The sequence below is a fragment of the Columba livia genome, unplaced genomic scaffold (genome assembly GCF_036013475.1).
Source record: "Columba livia isolate bColLiv1 breed racing homer unplaced genomic scaffold, bColLiv1.pat.W.v2 Scaffold_134, whole genome shotgun sequence".
Taxonomy (NCBI): Eukaryota; Metazoa; Chordata; class Aves; order Columbiformes; family Columbidae; genus Columba; species Columba livia.
In genome coordinates, this window is record NW_027043030.1 from 1 (window position 1) to 18,042 (window position 18,042).

Consider the following 18,042-nt stretch of genomic DNA (forward strand, 5'->3'; position numbering starts at 1 on the left):
CTCTCTCTTTCTCTCTCTCTCTCTCTTTCTTTCTCTCTCTCTCTCTTTCTTTCTCTCTTTCTTTCTCTCTCTCTTTCTCTCTCTCTTTCTCTCTCTTTTTCTTTCTCTCTCTCTTTCTCTCTCTCTCTCTTTCTCTCTCTCTTTCTCTCTCTCTTTCTCTCTCTCTTTCTCTCTCTCTTTCTCTCTCTCTTTCTCTCTCTCTTTCTCTCTGTCTCTCTGTCTCTCTGTCTCTCTGTCTCTCTGTCTCTCTGTCTCTCTGTCTCTCTGTCTCTCTGTCTCTCTGTCTCTCTGTCTCTCTGTCTCTCTGTCTCTCTTTCTCTCTTTCTCTCTTTCTCTCTCTCTCTCTCTCTTTCTCTCTCTCTTTCGTTCCTTCCTTCGTTCCTTCCCTTCTTTCTTCTTTCCCTTCCTCCCTTCCTTCCTCTCTTTCCTCCCTTCCTTCCTCTCTTTCCTCCCTTCCTTCCTCTCTTTCCTCCCTTCCTTCCTCTCTTTCCTTCCTTCCCCCTTTCAGGGCAGAGCTGGTGTCCCTGCTGCACTCGTGGCAGAGACTGGGCGGTGCTGACATCCCAAAGGCCACCAGCGCACGCCTGTGTCCCCGCTGCTCTGCCAGGAGCTTCTGCAACGTGAGCGATGCCTTGGGGGCTGATCTGTTGGACCGCAGCTGCTCCATCCCCGACCCACAGCTGGTCTGGAGGATCGTGTCCCGGGTGGAGTTCTACCTTTCTGATGAGAACCTGGCCAAGGACGCTTTCCTGCTGAAACATGTCCAGAAGAACAAGATGGGCTTTGTCAGAATCAAACTGCTGACGTCCTTCAAGAAGGCAGGTGGCTCCCGGTGCCGGCCAGCGGGCTGCGAAGTGGTCTTCATGTGGAGGGTGTCCGTGTGTCTGGGTGTCCTCTGGCTGCTTCTGCTGGGGTGTATGGGGAGGTCCAGGTTGCCATTTCCAGAGCCCATTGGGAACGTTCTCCTGCAAACCCCAAAGATGATCATGTGGCATGGCGACGTTGCTTTGCTGTGGTTTCAGGTTGATGGGGTCGCAGCCTGCCCAGACAGCAGGCTTAGGGTGGTCCCTGCCTGAGACGCTCATGGGGACGTGGTGACCCCTATCTCTTCCACAGGTGAAATTCCTGACGCGTGACTGGAAGCTCACGCTCTACACCCTGCGGTTCTCAGAGCTGCTGGGAACGAACGAGGAGGGCACCAAAGTGTGGCGGCGTGTCCCCATCCCTGAGTCCCGGCTCAGCATCCGCCCCAGCAAACTGCTGCTGGCCTGGGAGCTGCTGCGCTGCGAGCAGGACGCGCTGTCGCTGCTGCAGAAGAACTTCCTGGAGACCATCACGAGGATGTTCAGCCCCTTTGGCGCCATCGCCTCCATCCACATCCTGCTCCCGGGCCGCAAGCTGCCCTCGGATGCGTGCAAATACGCGTTGCGCTTCCCCGAGCTGCTGAGCCGGTGCTGCTCGCTGGTGGAGTACGAGAGCCTGGGGAGCTCCCACAGAGCCCTGGTGGAGCTCGGCCACCTGGGCGGCCAGAGCATCAGGGTGGTCCCGCTCAGCAGGAAGGGCTCCAAGAAGAAACCGGAGGTGGTGGAGGAGCTGGTGGATCATCCGGGTTTGAAAGCGCAGGCAACAGCCGCGACGTTCCCCTACGACCAGCGCTCGGGAGCTGAACGGTGCCTCGGCGTTGCCATCGCTCCTCCTGAACAAGGAGCCTTCGGAACCCAGCTGGTCCAGCAGCGATTTCAGTCCCAGCGACTGGAGCGACACCTTCACCGGATCACTCCTCTTCAGCGACCACTCTCCCACAGGTGTGGGAGAGGGTCAGGGCATGTCAGGGAGAAGCAATGAGATGGCTGATGGCTTCAGTGAACCCTTCCAGCCATGTCTGAGCCCAGAAATGGAAAGCAGTTGATGTCTGCAGGTGGAGGAGGAACAGGAGGAAGATTTTCCTGGGAATATGGAAGGAAGAAAGGCCTCTCTTGGGCTAATCCTATATGGCAGTGCCATTTGCATGCTGTGGGCATGGCTGTGCCTGGGAGATGGGGAACGGCTGCTGCTGGGGTGGCTGTGCTCAGTCATGGCCCATGAGCTGACCCTGCTCTGCTCCTCTCTTACACTGCCCACACCTGGATGGTCCTCAGGAATCATCCATGAACCTGGTGGATACATGAACCTCCTGGAGTGATGGGTATGGATCCAAATAGAGGATTCAAGCAAGTGTGGGATTGGGACATTGAGGTGACTGGTGACCATTGCCAGGTGTATGAAAGAAGCTGTATGAGTTGTGATTTGCTCGCAGGCATTTCCAACTCCACAGAAAACCAGAGCCTTGCAGTTAAAGCAACAGGAGTTGACATAAAACCCACCCCAAAACACAAAACACTCACACTGACCACAGGAAAAGCCTTGAAAAACGTTGGAGAAAAATCCACCAGGTCCCAGGGGTCAGGGCTCAGCCATTCTGGTGATGAACAAGCATCAAGGGCTGACATGGCATCAGAGCCACCTCCACATGGCCCTCATCGCCTGTAACCAGTGTCTCCAAGTCTTTCCTTCAGCAGCCTCCAGGGACAGGGACCTGCACTGGTTGTTTCCTTCACAGCTGTGTCAGTGATGGCCCTTCATGGGGTCCAAAACACCCTCAGAAACTTGGGGTTTGCTTCTGCCTTTCATTTCATTAGAGGTTTGTTCATTCTCTCAGTAGCTGCAGTTCGGGATCACGGCAGCAGAGGACTCGCTAACATCTAAAATGCTCTTACAAGCCAAGGCTCTGTGCATCATTTTCCTAAAGCTTTTGAGACCGGTGTGAATAATTAGAGAGATTTCAGAACTGTTGCCAAACACAGAGCATTTCCATGATAAATAATAATAAAGCCAGATTTCTTATATTTCCGTCCCCCTCCCAATGCCCTCATTTCCAAAACAGCTATTATCAACAATCTCCAGTATATACTGATCTAGAGAATCGCCTGATAAAGACTGAATGTGTCAGAGAAGCGGGTGCTAATGCACCACTTGAGCAAGGAGACAGGCCAGGACACCTCAAGAGGAATCACACAACTCTGGACCAAGAGGTGGGTGTTCCTGGCAATCTCAGGTGCCACAGCACAGCGATACTTGTGTTCAGGAGCTGGTCAAGTGACCCATCTCCTGTTCTGTAATGGTGTCTGAGTTTGCTCAGGTCACCCCTGACTTGAGCCCCATCCACTGCTGGGTGTTCTCCAGACTCCTGCCTTCAGGAACAAAGTCCCAGGAGACCTTGCTGGTGAAGATGGAGGCAAAGAAGCCATGAAGAACCTCAGTCCTGTCTGATTCTACTCTTACGAAGTTCTGCAGCAGGTCTGTGTTACCCTGGTCTTTTTCTGTAAGGAAGCTGTGTCAGCTCATCTTGCCACCCTCAGCCTCCCCTACAGGTATCAAGTCCAGGGCAGCTTTGACATCATCCCCACATCCATGGACAACGTTTCTGAATTCCTCCTTTGCAGCTTCCCCTGCTTCCACCACTGTGTGTTGCCTTTGTGCCCTGGAGCTCCATCAGTTCAGACAAACACCCTCACGAGATAAATGCTTCATTTCGCTGGTTCTCAGATAGATCATTCTTGTGCTTGGAGCAGCCTGTCCTGAAAGGCTGATCAGATTTCCTGAGCTCCTTCACCCTTCTGAGCTGCTTCCCATGGCACCACCTGAATCAGCACCCCCAGTTTGACAAAGTCTTCTCCTCTGGAGCCCACCAGCCTGTGCTCTTCTGCTGGCCTTCCTCCCTCCCCTCTGGTGCCTGGGACCCCACTGTGTCCTGGTCACAACAGCCAAGGTGGACACTGATGTTCACATCCCTCACCAGCTATTCCTTATTTCCCAGTTCCAGATCCAGTTGAGCATCACTCTCATTATCCCACAATGCAGACACGTTAAGCAGTTGGCCCAAGATCCTTTGGACTGATGGCACTTGCCACTTTGCCAGGCCAGCTAATGTCAGAGCAATTACAGTTCCCCACAGGAACGTACTCATTGACTGGTGAGTTGCTTGAGTTGCTGACAGAAGATCCATTTCTTCTCCATGATCAAGTCATTTGTAGCACACAACTTGTTGCCACCCTGTGCTGGGTTTACATGGCAAAGTCTTGGAACTGGGGGTGAGTGTGGGTGTGCTACAGTTGTCACCGCTCTGAGAAGACAACAGGAGTTTGACCAATGTCAGACAGAGCTGATTTCAGCTGCTCCAAGATGGAGCCAGTCCTTGCCAAACCTGAGCCACTCAGTGATGTTGGCAGCACCTCTGGGATATTGTATTTGAGAAAGGGTAAAAAATGCTGCACAACAGCAGGTGGGAGAGAGGAGGGAGGAGATGGGAGAGAAAAGCTCTGCAGACACCAAGGTCATATCCCATAGGACCCAAGCAGGTCCCTCAGCAGGCCAAAGCTTGCTCTCCTGAAATCCTGCTCTTGGCCTTGTTCTCATCTCCCAGGAGCCTCAGCTCCACTTTCCCACCCCTGACTGTTCCATCCTGACCAACTCTTTCTGGTTTGTAAGTGTGAAGTCCCACAGGGCACCTCACCCCACTGACTCCTCAGTCACCCGTGTCAGGAAATGTTGTCAATGGGCTCCAAACCCTCCTGGATGGCCGGTACCTTGCAGATATTGGGATATCTCAGGTCTGCCATGAGGACACGGCCCTGGAAACATGAGGCTTCTTTCATGTGTCTGGAGGAGGCCTCATCTCATTCCTCTTCCTCATCAGTGAGTCAGTAGCTGATGTCCAGTCACCACAACGTTGCCCATGTTGTTCTGCCCTCTCATGCTGACTCCTCAACCTTCAGCTGACACTGTCTGTCCCCAGGCAGAGCTCCACGCATTCCTGCTGCTCTCCCACATGAAAGGAATCAACCCCTGTGACTCCAGAGCTCTGACATTATGAGTATCAGACACCCAAGACCCCAAATTTCCTCCTGGAGGTGGTATTTGTAGTGTCCTGTAACTCCTCACGCTGTTCTCTTGGGAGACATACCCTCATCAGGATAAACCATCTGCATGCAAACATTAACAGCTGAGCAAATGGAGCTTCAGCCAGGGGAGAGTCCAGACCTTGCAAATATCTGGTATTTGCCCATCAGGAAGCTCTGAAGTTTGACAAGTTGAAGTCTCCAGTTCTGTATCAGGGCAGGACAATAACCTCATCCATCAGGACAGAGCAGGACCTGACATGCTGAGCAGTGACCCTGAGGAGAAGGGCCTGGGCAACACAAGGGCTGCCACATGAGCCCCTGGAGAGGCAGATCCTCTGCCTCACTCATTGCTCGGGGCCCTTGCTGGTGCACGGTGATGTGGGGTGTGTGATGCTGCGTGAAAGACAATGGTGTGACAGTTCCCACCCTTACTGGGGGTGTGCAAGGAGGCCTTGAGCTGCCCCCGGTGTCTGAGGACAACATGTTTCTTCACAGGCCTTGTTGGCAGAGATGATCGCCATAGCCAAGGAGACAAAGACTTGGGTTCTCTTGGAAACATCAAGGACCACCACACCAGCCTGTGGGTGCACGCTCACCATGAACAAGGCAGCTGCACACGGGGCTGCATGAGGAGGAGCGTGGGGACCCAGACACCTGCAGTTCTTATCCCATTTGATTCAGCACTGGTGTGACCCACACACACGGGTGTGTGCCAGTGTGCAGCTTCCCAGTTTGGAGCAGCAGGGAGGAACTGGAGAGTGCAGGGCTGTGCCAAGGCAGGTTCAGCACCTTGTGCACATGGTGTGGGGTGCTGAGGGACCTGGGCTGCTTTGGCCCAGCAGCGCTGGGGGGGCTGCAGCAGTGCAGGAGTAGCCTGAGAGTGCTTGAAGGGTGGTTTTAGAGATGGTGGAGGTTTCTTCATAGTGGAAAAGAGCATGAGAAAGAAATAATGGCCCAAAGTGCAGCTGGGGAGGTCCAGGCTGGACATGAGCAGAAAGGAATGTGATGGAAGGGCAGTGCTGTGGGGGAGCAGGTCAGCAGAGGGAGTCTGCATCAGCCCAAGGCTTTGTGCTTCAAGGACCAGCTGGGGAGGATGGAGAGATCTCAGCAAAGGAAGGAAGATGCTCAGACAAGAGCAAGGTGGGGCAGCAGGGGGGATGTCTCCAGCCTGCAGGGACAGAGGTGCAGGGGATGCCACAGCACAGGACAGGCTGTCCTGGAGATGATCAAGGGATGGAAAGAGGCTGAAAGCCCCACCAGACATGAGCTCCTTCTCCCCTTGGCTATGGCTGTTGTATGCACCTCTGATGCCTGTGAGGAGACACCTTGTCCTTGCAGCACAGGGGCCTCATGGCCTCCTTGTCCCCAGCCAGGAACCTGGGAGGTGTGGGACCATAGTCCTGCCCTTGGCCTTGCACAGCCTCACATCACACTGTCCCAGGAAGAGCCCTGGGCAATGTGGGAAGGACAGGATCTGCCTTCCCAGGACTGGGGGTCGGGGCCTGGCCCTTTGTCTAATGAAATACATCTAGGTTTACTGATCATGAGAGAGACCTTTACTTTGCTTTTCCTGACCTGTCATCTCTACCTCCAATTTTCTTCTCTGACCAGACCCCTGGGATGGTTTCTCAGTTGTGTCTCTCAGTGTGACCCATTAACATTACAAGAAACTTTGGAGTTTGAATCTAACTTTGACTTCTTGAGAGGTTTCATCAACTTCCTCCAGGGTCTGAGGTCCATGGACTCAGCACCAAACCCACCAGAGGGGTCATTAAAGCGCCTTGTGCTGCTCCTGTGCTGCTGAGCTGGGCTGGGCTCCTGGGACACAGGGAGCTCATGGCAGTGGCAGCGCTGCAGAGAGACAGCTCTGCCCAGGAGCAGCTCCTCTGCACACGCAGCAGGGCTGAGGGCTCTGCCTGGGGATCTCAGGAGACGAGCAAGGCAGAGAGAGATTAAAGGTGGTCAGGACTGGAGGATGACTGAGAGCTCACTGGAGGAGAAACCTTTGCAGCCCTTGCCATGGTAAGTCTCTGGGTGCAGGGCAGTGCAGCTGTAGCTCCTGGAGGCATCTCCTAAAACTGGCACAGGCACAGCTTGTGGGATCTGTGAGGATGGGGCTCTTGTCAGGCCATGTTGAACAGCTGTGAAGCCGGGTGAGCACCCAGGGGTGCCCAGGGCTGTCCTGCAGAGCAGGGTCCCTGCACCCCAGGGCTGTGCCGGGCAGGGACTCTGCCGCCTGCCAGGGTCAGCGCTCAGCCTGCCCGGGAGATCCCATGGCAGCAGCTGTGGGTGGAAGGAGCGACCCCCGGCAGGGCAGGCAGGGAGCTTGTGGGGTTGAAGGGGGCTGTGTGGGTCAGGGCTGCTCAGAGCTCCAGATCCCCCCACAGACATAGCAGAGGGTCCTTCAGAACAACGACATCAACACAGGAACAGCTGCAAGGAAAGGAGTCTGTTCTTTCAGTTTTCCACTCTTGCTCGTCTGGGTGTGCAGTGGGAGATGGGGATTTATTTCTCTCTTTGGAGCAGACACTGAGACCCCAGTTCTCGTTAGGACTTGTCTGAGCTGCTCCTGAGCCCCTGCACACACAGAGCTGCCCCTGGGCAGTGCCAGGAGGTGTGAGCAGGACAGAGCTGAGCACACAGCGGGTGGGACGGGGTCTGTGACACTGACAGGGAGCAGACCAGGGACAGAGACACAGCTGCAGGCAGCACAGACATGGGCAGGGAGAGTTAACTGCTACCAGAGATGCTGGGACAGGATTTAGAAACCTCTCTCACATGCTCTCAATTGCAGACACATTTCCCAGTGCAGCTCCTGGTCTCCTCTCCTCCCCAGCAGACCCTCTGCCCCAAAGCCATGGGGTCCAGGTCACGAGTCTCCAACTCAGCAGCTGGACCTCCAGGTGAAGGTTTCCTGGAACGTGGTACACAAATAAGGTGCTAAAAGTAATTGCTCTCCAGTGTCATTATGTGAGTGGCAGCAGCACAGCTGGGTCAGGAGAAGGTTCCACAGCATGCCCGTCTGCCTTTCTGTCCTTGCTTTATTTTCTGGTAGCACTGCAGTGTCCTTCCCTGTTTCTCCACCTGTCCCTGCTGCTCTTGCTCTCTGGGGTTGGGGTGGGAGTGTGGGCCAGTTTTTGTTCTGACACCAACTCAGGGGGTTTTGCCCCAGAGCTGTGTTCACGGAAACCAGATGCTCAAGCTGCATTTTAAACTGTGATGGAATGTTTTTTCTCAGCTGGTAGAAAGAGAGAATGAGCGGAAACATCCCTCCATCAGGGAGGGCGTTTTCCATGAGAAACAGCATGTTTATTTTCCCCAGAGAAGTCTCCCCTAACCTGTCACTGCCTTTTCCTCCTCGCACAGGTCCTCATGCGCACAGGCAGCCAATGTCCAACAGCAGCTCCATCACCCAGTTCCTCCTCCTGCCGTTCACAGACACACGGGAGCTGCAGCTCTTGCACTTCTGGCTCTTCCTGGGCATCTACCTGGCTGCCCTGCTGGGCAACGGTCTCATCATCACCACCATAGCCTGGGACCAGCACCTCCACACCCCCATGTACTTCTTCCTGCTCAACCTCGCCCTCCTTGACCTGGGCTGCATCTCCACCATTCTCCCCAAGACAACAGCCAACTCTCTATGGGACACCAGGGCCATCTCCTACACAGGCTGTGTTGCGCAGCTATTTTTGTTTGTCTTTTCCATTTCAACTGAGTATTTTCTTCTCACAGTCATGTCTTACGACCGCTCCGTTGCCATCTGCAAACCCCTGCACTACGGGACCCTCCTGGTCAGCAGAGCTTGTGTCCACATGGCAGCAGCTGCCTGGGCCACTGGGTTTCTCAATGCTCTGCTGCACACGGCCAATACATTTTCACTGCCCCTGTGCAAGGGCAATGCCCTGGGCCAGTTCTTCTGTGAAATCCCCCAGATCCTCAAGCTCTCCTGCTCACACTCCTACCTCGGGGAACTCTGGCTTCTTGTGGTCAGTGCCTGTTTAGGTTTTACGTGTTTTGTGTTCATTGTGGTGTCCTATGTGCAGATCTTGAGGGCCGTGCTGAGGATCCCCTCTGAGCAGGGACGGCACAAAGCCTTTTCCACCTGCCTCCCTCACCTGGCCGTGCTCTCCCTCTAAGTCAGCATGGGTTCATTTGCCCACCTGAAGCCCCCGTTCATCTCCTCCCAGTCCCTGGATCTGGTGGTGTCTGTTCTGTACTCAGTGGTGCCTCCAGCAGTGAACCCCCTCATCTACAGCATGAGGAACCAGGAGGTCAAGGATGCTGTGTGGAAACTCGTATCTTAGTGTTTTCTGAAGCAATAAACTGCCCATCTACTTCTGCATTGGAGTTTTAATGTAACTAATTACAGGCTCAGCCTGTCATCTGGATTTTCTGTTGTTGTTGGCTGTTTTTTAATTGAGATAATGTTGTCATCCCCTTTCTTAATTCTCTGTCTGCTTTTCTTTTATAACTACTGGCTGTGTAAATGAGAAGCCGTGCTCTCCTTGTCTTTAAACAGAATAAAGGGCTTTTATTTACTTGTTTTTCACTATATCCTTCCTGCAAGGCCTGTATGGAGCTGCAGGGACAGTTCCTGTGTACATGGGAGGAGGGGAAAGAGTCCGTCATGGCAGCACTGCCAGGGAGCAGCAGCGCTTGTCTTCCAGAGCTCCATGAGGACCTGTGGGACAGACAGTGTCTTGAGGTCACTTCATGTTGGCAGAAACATCCTATGGGAAACAGCCTGAATGCAGCACTGGGTTGTGCTTCCTTGAACTCAGGTCCCCATGTCCATTCCTAATGCCGTGGGACATCTCAGCTGAGTGCAGAGCAGGGTGACACACCACAGGCCTGAGGTGCCTCCCATCCTTTGGAAGTGGCAACAGGAGGCCAGAGGGAAACCAAGGCTACGGCCTCTATGTGCAACAGGGAAAGATTCTGTCTCTGAACACCCCTGGGTGCAGAAGGAGTTCACGAGGCCAGCTCAGGCATGGATGCCTGACCGACCCTGACATTTCTGTGTGTGACTCCAGGAACAAATCTCAGTGGCTCAGTGAGATTCATCTCAGCTGCTGGAATGGCTCATTGCAAGTGCTCCTGTCTGCTCCGTCACCCTTGCCCATGATCCTGGGCTGTGCTCTCAAAAGTACCGGAGCACTCAGAGAGGTTCTGGGATCCTTGGAAAAGGCAGACATACAACCCAACTTCAAGAAGGGCTCTTTATTAAAATCCAGCCATTTTCGTCAAGAAGAGCTGCTCCTCCACCTGGTTTAGCGCCAGCAGCACAGGGCTCGCAGGGTCCATCGAGATCTTGGCCGCTTCCATGAAGAGCACACAGTGACAATAGTCTGAGTTGCCAGGGAGCAGATGGAGGGTTCGCTGTCCTGCTCCAAGGGCTGAATGGCTGCAACAGAAAGAAGCAGAACCCAGATGAGCTCCCATGTCTGCAGAGACCCTCAGGCATCCCCTCCCAACCACGCTCCCTACTCACCGCTGCAGATCTCAGACAGACTCTCCTTGCTTGGGTCCCTCAGGTGCCGCACAGCCAGCCCTGGGCACAGAGCTCCATCAGCCCCTGCTCCCTCCCCTCACCAGGGCTGAGCCCAGGGGAGAGCAGGAGCCGAGATGGTGGCACCAGGCAAGGCAGCCACCAAGGCCACCTGCATGGGCAGGGCTGGGAGGGGAGGCCAAGGCCCTGCACGGGGCAGCCGGGGCTCTGGCAGCCACAGGGCTGCTCCTTGTGCCAGGGCAGCAGCGGGGACTGGGGCCAGGCTGCCGAAAGAGGGACCCGGGGGCTGTGACTCACCGATGAACCTCAAGGCGGCCTCTCGCAAGCTGGCCTGAGCATCCCCCAGGTACAGCAGGCTCTGACTCAAGTATTCTTCAGCCCTGCTCCTGTCCTGCTCCAGCTGCAGAGAGCACAAGGGTGTGAGCACGTCACTGTCCCTCCCCACTTGGCTGGATCAGTCTCTCCTCCAGGAACCCACGTTCCTCTTCCCCTCCGGCCATTCCCGTGTTCCTGCCAGGAGCCCCGTGGGGCTGAGAGACAGACACAGGCCGAGGGGTCCCAGGGGTGCTGAGAGACCTCCCTCCTGCGGGGTGCAGGGAGGGCAGCGGCACACAGAGAAGAGTCCTTGGGGGTTCTGTTCTTGAGGACAGGGAACAAGGATGCAGCTCGGGGCTGCAGCAGAGCAGGGGAGGCACATCTGCAGAGCCCACAGCCCAGACATGTGGGGCAGCCCCGTCCAGCCTGGGCCCTGGGCCTTGGGGGTTGTCCTCACCAAGCTCTCTCCAATCCTCCATTTCTGCTGTGCCTGCACCAGATCTTCAAGCTGTTTCCACCTGAGCAGCTCTGCTGCACCGAGGAGGGCTTCCCTGGCAACCTACGGAACAGCAGAAGCGGGGAGATGGCACCACGGTTGGGGCAGGAGACCTGGTGTCCCCCTGCTCTGGGCTTTGTTCCTGGGATGATTCTGCCCTCAGGGAGCGGGGACATGCCCTGGCCCAAACGCCCAGGGGTCTCTTCCCTGCATTACTGCTCGGCTTTAAATCTGTACCTTGGCCACGCTCTGCACTTGGTCACTCATTCGGAAGAAGAGAGGGAGCAGGCCAAGTCGCACCATGTTCTTCATCTTTCTCTTGTCATTCCCCACCACCATCTTCATCAGGTCTCTGAAGAGGCTGATGGAGATCTTTCTCAGCTGGCTCAGTTCCTGGGAGGGAGCAGCACAGTAGGACCTGAGCACCAGCAGCTCTCTGCCCATGGGGAGCAGAAGCTCCTGCATGGCTGATGGGAGGGGAGATGCTCCAGGGCGGCATTGTGCACACTGCAGTTGTGGCCAGATCTGCGGCCCTGGGTCCATGAAAGGCCACTCGTGAGACTTGCTCAGGCAGTGCCTGTGCCTCAAAGTGCTCTCCCAGCCAGCCAGCACCCCCAGCAGCCTCAGCAGCCATGGTGGGGAGGAGCTGTGGGAGCAGCGGGCAGGGAGAAGCTGGGCTGGGCTGCAGAAGGCAGAAACCATCCCACAAGAGCCCCGGGGAGAAAGCAGAGGAGAAGCCCCTGCTTTGAGTGGCTGGGCTGAAGGGCAGCTGTCATTGTCCAGTGCCCACCCGCGGGGCTCAGCCTTATACATCAGCCTTATACATCAGCCTTATACATCAGCCTTACGTCATCAAAGAAGGGCAGGAGAAATTCTGCCAGCCGCACAGCGATGGGACTGGCCTTCTCCCTCTCCAGCTGAGCCATCACGTTTCTGAAGATGACCAGAGCCTTCATCTTGATGGCCTTATTGCCGTACTGCAGGACCCACATCAGGTCTGGCAGCATGACCTCCATTTTTCTGGCCTGTATGAAGAAGAGAGTTTCCGTCTTGGGACCAGGTCGATGCCTGGAGAGCTCCCCAGGCAGCCCCCAGACCCCACCATGGCAGCAAGGGCCTTTGGATCAGGCACCCCAGTGCCTGACTGCCAGCCAAGGCCAAGCCCGAACCCACTGCCCTGGCCCTTGGCTGCCAACACGGCTGCCCTTGGCGACACCCCACTCACCATCTCTCCTCTCTGTGACAGCGTCATCATGGCCCTGAGCAACAGGGAGAGCACCGCTGGTCTTCGTTGCCTCAGAAACCTCATGACTAGGTACACTGGAGCAAACTCCTCATCTTGCAGGTCACTGCTGGCCAGTATCTGAAAGCAAGCCAGCAGTGAGCGACCGGCAGAGCTGCTGGGGCTCCTGGCACCATGCAGCTCCTGGGGCACCAGGAGCTTCTCCCAGTAACTCACAGCCAAGCGAAGGATGGTGGTGTCCACCCAGTGTGTATAAAAGACCCTATAGTGCCGGTCCTGCAGTTGGATGAGCAGCTCCTTCAACACGTTCTGCAGGGTCTGGGGCACGGAGAACATCACCTCCCACAGTGCCAGGGCAGTGCTGCAAGAGAGCGCTCTGTCAGCAGGGCAGCCTGGGCCACAGCAGCGTGTCCGGCTCCGCGCTGCAGGACGCTTGGGATGCCCTGGGCAGCAGCAGAGGCTGAGCTGGTGCTCCCGTGGGGCTGGCAGGAGCGCAGTGGGGGGCTCTGGGCTGGCTTGCTCAGCTGTGGCTGCTGCGGGCCTGGCTGACCCCCAGCGCTGGAAAGCGTGGTGGGATGGAGGGTCCTGCTCCTCGGGGGTGTCCTGCAGGATCCCTTGGCGCTGGCAGCCAGAGCATCTCTGGGCCCCTCTCCCCACAGGGAACAAGCCCTCATGGCTTTTGGGGCCAGTACCTGTCTCCTGGTGGTGTGATTGTCAGCAGCGTCGAGACCACCTCCCCAGGGCACTTGTCAGCCATCCAGACAATTAGGGACATCACACTCCGCCGGGCTGGTGCCGTGTTGATGCACCGCAGGGCTTTGTGGATGCAGCTTGTGATCTTTGGCACCTGGAGGAGACACAGGTGAGGATGGTGCTGCCACTGGAGTACAGCCATTTCCTCAGATGTCCTTCCCATCCCTCTCTGCCGCCTTCAGGTGGCTTCACTTTACTGGGATTTGAGAGGAAGAGATGGATGGAGGGAGGAACAAGGCCTGACAGGGCCGAAGGGCAGGACAGTCCAGCCAAAGGCCACTTACATCCACCAGCCAGAAATCGCAGTTTCTCTTGACCATGCCCAGCATGTTTCTGGCCACCTCCTTGTCAAAGGTGCTGGAGTCGCTCATCGCCTCGATGAACACCAGGACCATGTCTGTCCTCTCAGAAGGCTGGAGGTATTCTGCAAAGAGCTAAGGGAGGAAGGGAGGCAGTGAAGCCAAGTCACACCGAGTGCCCCGGTGCTGCTGCGTAGGCGGGCAGTGCCAGCAGCCCTGCAGAGACGCCCGGTGGTGCTGCGGCAGTGCCCGCAGCAAAGCTGGCAGCAGGGGCGGCAGTGACTGCATGGGAAGATGAGAAGAGAGGCCCGGGGAGAGGGGGGAGGGTTGGGGTCCTGGGCACAGGCTGCTGGCCCTGCCGTGAACCAGGGCTGGTGGCCAGCAGGACTGGGGCTGCTGCTGGGACACTGGAGAGCAGCCCTCGCATCGTCCCTGCTCGGGGACAGCAGGAACCCTCTCAGCAGGGACATGCCAGCCCCCTGATTGTGGAGGCCTTTGCTCTCACAAGTCCCCTGATGATGCCACCAACAAGAGTGCCAGCAAGATAGGAGCTCATTACCTTGGTGATGTGAGTAGCACTGGGCGAAGAGGTCAAGGAGGTGATACTGGCTTCCCAGTCCTCCTGGAGCTGTGCATTCTCTTCTGGCAGTGTCGCACCTAAAAAGCAGGGAAATACACAACAGTTGGTAAGACACAGCAGCTTCCTGAGTACCGGAAAGAGCTTTGAACTTGGAATGGCCGAGGAGGGAGGTTATGACCAACAGTCAGGGGAGGAGGTGGTGGAGAGCGGGGCCACTGAAAGGCTGACCCGCCTCCAGTGTACGTGTGCAAATGCTCCTGGCCCTGGAAACTCCAAGACCATAGAGCTCTGCATGAAGTCCCACAGTTCAGTCCCCCGTGGCTGGAATAACAGTGATGAGGGAGACGTCTCGCGTGGCTGCAGTGCTGCGGGGCAGGAGCAGAGGAGGGACAGTGCTGGTGACATGGTGTTGTCTCTAGCAAGCAGGAGAAGGGTCCATCACAACACCCAGGAAGACAAGCAGAGGTACTGGCTGATGTGGCTGTGCAGAGGGATATATCCCACCACAGCTTCTCTTACAGTGTTGCTGACGCTTGAATTGGAAGAGGAAACAAAGAGTGTCCAAAGCCAAACAGCTGGTCTCTTCTTCCTTGAATGACAGTAATAGGAGGAGATGTCCTAGCAGCTGTCCAAGGATTGGCATCTCGATCTCAGCACAGGAATCACTTCCGTCCTCATTTGGATCAGCCTGGACAAGGGCAAAGGAAGTGCAGAAGGACTGAGGGTATGTGGGGCCAAAGCCCTGAACCCAAGAGTGTGCCCAGGGCTGGATTGAGGGTGGTCAGAGCTTTGCAGGGCCCTGCAGAGCCCGTCTCCCAGAACAGCCCCATGCGGGCAGCGCTGCCAGACCTGGGCTCCCTCGGTGCTCCTTGGGCAGTCCCGGCCAACACAGGACTGGGGCAGATCTGGATCCTGGCAGAGCAGGGAGTGCCTGGTCCTTACCTTCAGTGAGTAGTAGTTGGCCAGCAAGAAACTCAGCACCCTCATCCTGCCCACAGCCCTCTCCCGCACAGATGCCCTCTCAGAGGTGGTGAACGTCAAGAGCATCTGGGAAGAGAGAAAATGCTGGTGAGCCCTGGGAGCAGCCACCGCTCCAGCAGAAGCAGCACTGCTCAAGTCCAGGGTTGCACTGGCCCAGTCCATTAAGGCTTCCTATAATCTGGAACAAAGCCTGTAATAGGATTCCTGCCCTCGGGCCTCTGGCAGGCTTGGGACAAATGCCCCAGGCCAGCCCTGTGGCCAGGCAGGAAGGCAGATGTCACCCTCTGTGGCCACTGTGCTGCAGAAGAGCCTGGCGGGCAGCCTCTGGTTCCCCGGGGAGGTGGGCACCCTCCCAGCAGCGCTCTCTGCACAGCACGGGGTGGGACTGTCACCTCCAGAGTGGACACCCCATCCCCAGGGTGAGGAACAGCCCTTGTGAAGCCCACTCTTCATACACCCCAGACCTGGAAGATATCCTGCATCTTCTCGTTGACTTCGGAGGCAGGAGAGTTGAGCGCCAATGCCACAAGCACGCTGTCCACAGCCTTCATGGTCTGCAAGGAAGACAACGAGTCGTGGCCATGTTTCCTGCCATCCCTCTCACCCCAAGAGACTGATCTGAACTCCCAGCAGCAAGGGAGGACTCGTGTGCTGATTCGCTGTGCCTGGGAGAGACCCAGGGGCAAATAATCTGCTGGCAGCAGAGCAGCCCATGGCACTGGACGTGGCCAGGCCCACAGGAACGGGGGAAGGGACAACAGTGAGAAAGTAAAGCCTGTCTGGGATCTCTGGTCATAGCACAGCACGGGGTGACCAGAGAGCAGCCCAGAGGGACCGGGGCTCCTGTAGCTCCCCCAGCACTTACCATGAAGTAGAGGTAAGGTTTCAGGCCCCTCATTTCCTCTTTTGAAGGAAGCATGAAGACGTTGGAGAAGCAGGCCTGGATGTGGCTCATGTCTTTGCCTTCCAGCACCTCCTCCACGAAGCTACAAAGAGAGAGGGGCCAGTAGGACACTGGTGCTGGGAGCAGTGCCTGGAGGTCTCGTACAGGTGGACAGGGGGCTCTGGGGCAGGAGTTCCCAGGAAGGATGGGCAGGTACCTCATCTCAGCCATGGCAAATGAGGCAATGCGCTGCACCACTGCGGGCAGTTGGTCCCTGGGCTCCTCTTCCAGCAGCACCTGCACAGCACAGCCGGGATGGGACCTGCAGCTGCCAGCACCCAGCGCCACCAGCCCCCGGCCCTGCCCAGCGCTGTCCTCACAGGGTGCCGGTGCCGGGGGCATTGCCCACTTCCCCAGTGCTGCCGGGTTTCCACTCACCTTGTTATTCTCTGCCAGCTCGTATCCCTGGCAGAAGAGATCTAGGCCCTGGGACAAGTCGTCGTATGTTGCGGCTCTGAAGATCATGGCAATGCATTTAAGAAACTCCATCTTCTGTTCCTCGTCCTGGCAGCCAGGGGACAGAGAGACAAACAGGGAGTGTGAGATGGGGACACACAGCCAGCGGCACCACAGCATGGGGGTGCAGTGCCAATTAGCGCCCTGGGAGAGGCAGCTCTGCCCAGCCAGCACCCTCCAGCACCCGCAGCAGAGCCCCTGTCAGCAGACACCGGCTCAGCCGCCTTCCAAACGGCCATGGTTACCTTTTCTGGGCTGCTGACAAAGGACACGATGGAGTCCACGCGTCTCCTTTCAAACTGGTAGACAGGTAACCAGCCAGCATCTAATAAAGGAGGAGAGCAGGGAGGGCTGCAGAGAGGGTTTGCAGGCAGGACAGAGCAGAAGGAGCTCTGCCCCATGTCCATCCCAGTGCCCACTGCCCCGGCACAGTCTCCCCGTGCGTGTCAGGGCTGCAGGGTGCCCGGCAGACGGGCTGCGATGCTGGAGCCAGGCAGGACGGGGAAAGCGCCCAGTGCAGCGGGTGAGGAACTCGCTTCAGACGGGCAGGAAAGGTCCCCGTCCCGCAGCACGGCTGCCTCCTGCCCGCCCAGCTGCCTCTCGCTGCCGGTGCCCTGCAGCAGGAGCTGGGTCCCCTCTGCCCGCAGAGGCTGTGCTGGGGCCAGCTCCCAGCTCCGAGCAGCCCTGGGCTTCAGGCAGCATAATCACCACCCATGGAACCCCCTGCCAGCGTGTGGGGAACCGTGACCCTGGTGTCGAGCGGGGAGTGATCGCTGGGCCCCACCCTGCCCAGACAACCAGGGCCCCTCACTCACCGATCTGCGGTGGCTGTGCCACATCCACCTGGTTGGGCTGCGGTGGAGATGTGACCTCCTGGGCAGCCCCAACCTCCTCCTGCCAGGCCACCCGGAGGCGGCTGGGGGGTCTCTCCTGCCAGGCCAGTCTGCGTCGGATGGGGGGTCTCCCTGCCATTTTTCAGACAAAGGGAAGGACTAGGGATGGGGAAGGCGGACGCTTCAGCAAAACTCCTCGGTGCTGCAGGTTGCCAGAGGCAGCGGTGAAAGGTGTGGGATGCGCCCGTGTGCTCCTTGTTGGGGAAAGACGTGAGCTGAGCTCACGAGCTCCTTGCTCCAAGTCTGCCGGGGGCAGCAGAGAGTCTGCCAGGGGCAGCTAGAGCTGGGCTGTGGTTGGACTCGATGATCTTAAGGGTCGCTTCCAACCAAGAAGATTCTCCGGTTCTCTGACAGACGTGGGCTACGCTCGGGGCTCTCGCCAGCTCCGTGCTCGCACCCTGTCCCGTCACCGTCCTGTCGGACAGTGTGGGCTGGGCCCGCAGCTGCACGGATCACATGCGGGGCAGTGGGTGTCACCAAGTGAGGTCACAAAGGGCCCCACTGTGACCCTGTGCCTGGGTGGGGAGGGTCAGGAGGTCCCCTTGGGAGGCTCAGGCCAGCTCAGCCCTGGGCACATGGCTGCTAAATTTCCATCCCAGTTTCTAGAAGTTCACCACCCATTGCTCTGAGCACA

The 18,042-nt window shown here is 57.1% G+C and overlaps 2 protein-coding genes across 2 annotated transcripts; one reads left to right on the forward strand and one right to left on the reverse strand.

Moving 5' to 3' along the window:
* Positions 1-485: 485 nt before the first annotated feature.
* Positions 486-9,244, forward strand: LOC106146083 (uncharacterized; the record flags this gene model as incomplete). The annotated part of the gene is made up of 4 exons (XM_065047834.1): positions 486-818; positions 1,117-1,807; positions 8,379-8,731; positions 9,107-9,244. Coding segments are annotated over 4 exons (1,515 nt in total), but the record flags the coding sequence as incomplete, so codon positions are not given.
* A 966-nt stretch (positions 9,245-10,210) lies between these two features.
* Positions 10,211-12,839, reverse strand: LOC135577687 (uncharacterized). Its single transcript, XM_065047808.1, has 6 exons — positions 12,486-12,839; positions 12,109-12,285; positions 11,498-11,653; positions 11,222-11,323; positions 10,747-10,849; positions 10,211-10,344 (listed from the first exon to the last, which is right to left on the reverse strand). The coding sequence occupies exons 1-6, from the start codon at positions 12,837-12,839 to the stop codon at positions 10,211-10,213; spliced, it is 1,026 nt and encodes a 341-aa protein (XP_064903880.1).
* Positions 12,840-18,042: the final 5,203 nt, after the last annotated feature.

Excerpts from the sequence above, each read along its gene's own strand:
- LOC135577687 (XM_065047808.1), bottom strand. The coding sequence starts at position 12,839 with ATGTTCTCCGTGCCCCAGACCCTGCAGAACGTGTTGAAGGAGCTGCTC. Across the intron at positions 11,654-12,108 it reads TCCTGCCCTTCTTTGATGAC|GAACTGAGCCAGCTGAGAAA; the intron begins GTAAGGCTGATG and ends GCTCCCTCCCAG. Across the intron at positions 10,850-11,221 it reads GGAGGATTGGAGAGAGCTTG|CTGGAGCAGGACAGGAGCAG; the intron begins GTGAGGACAACC and ends TGCTCTCTGCAG.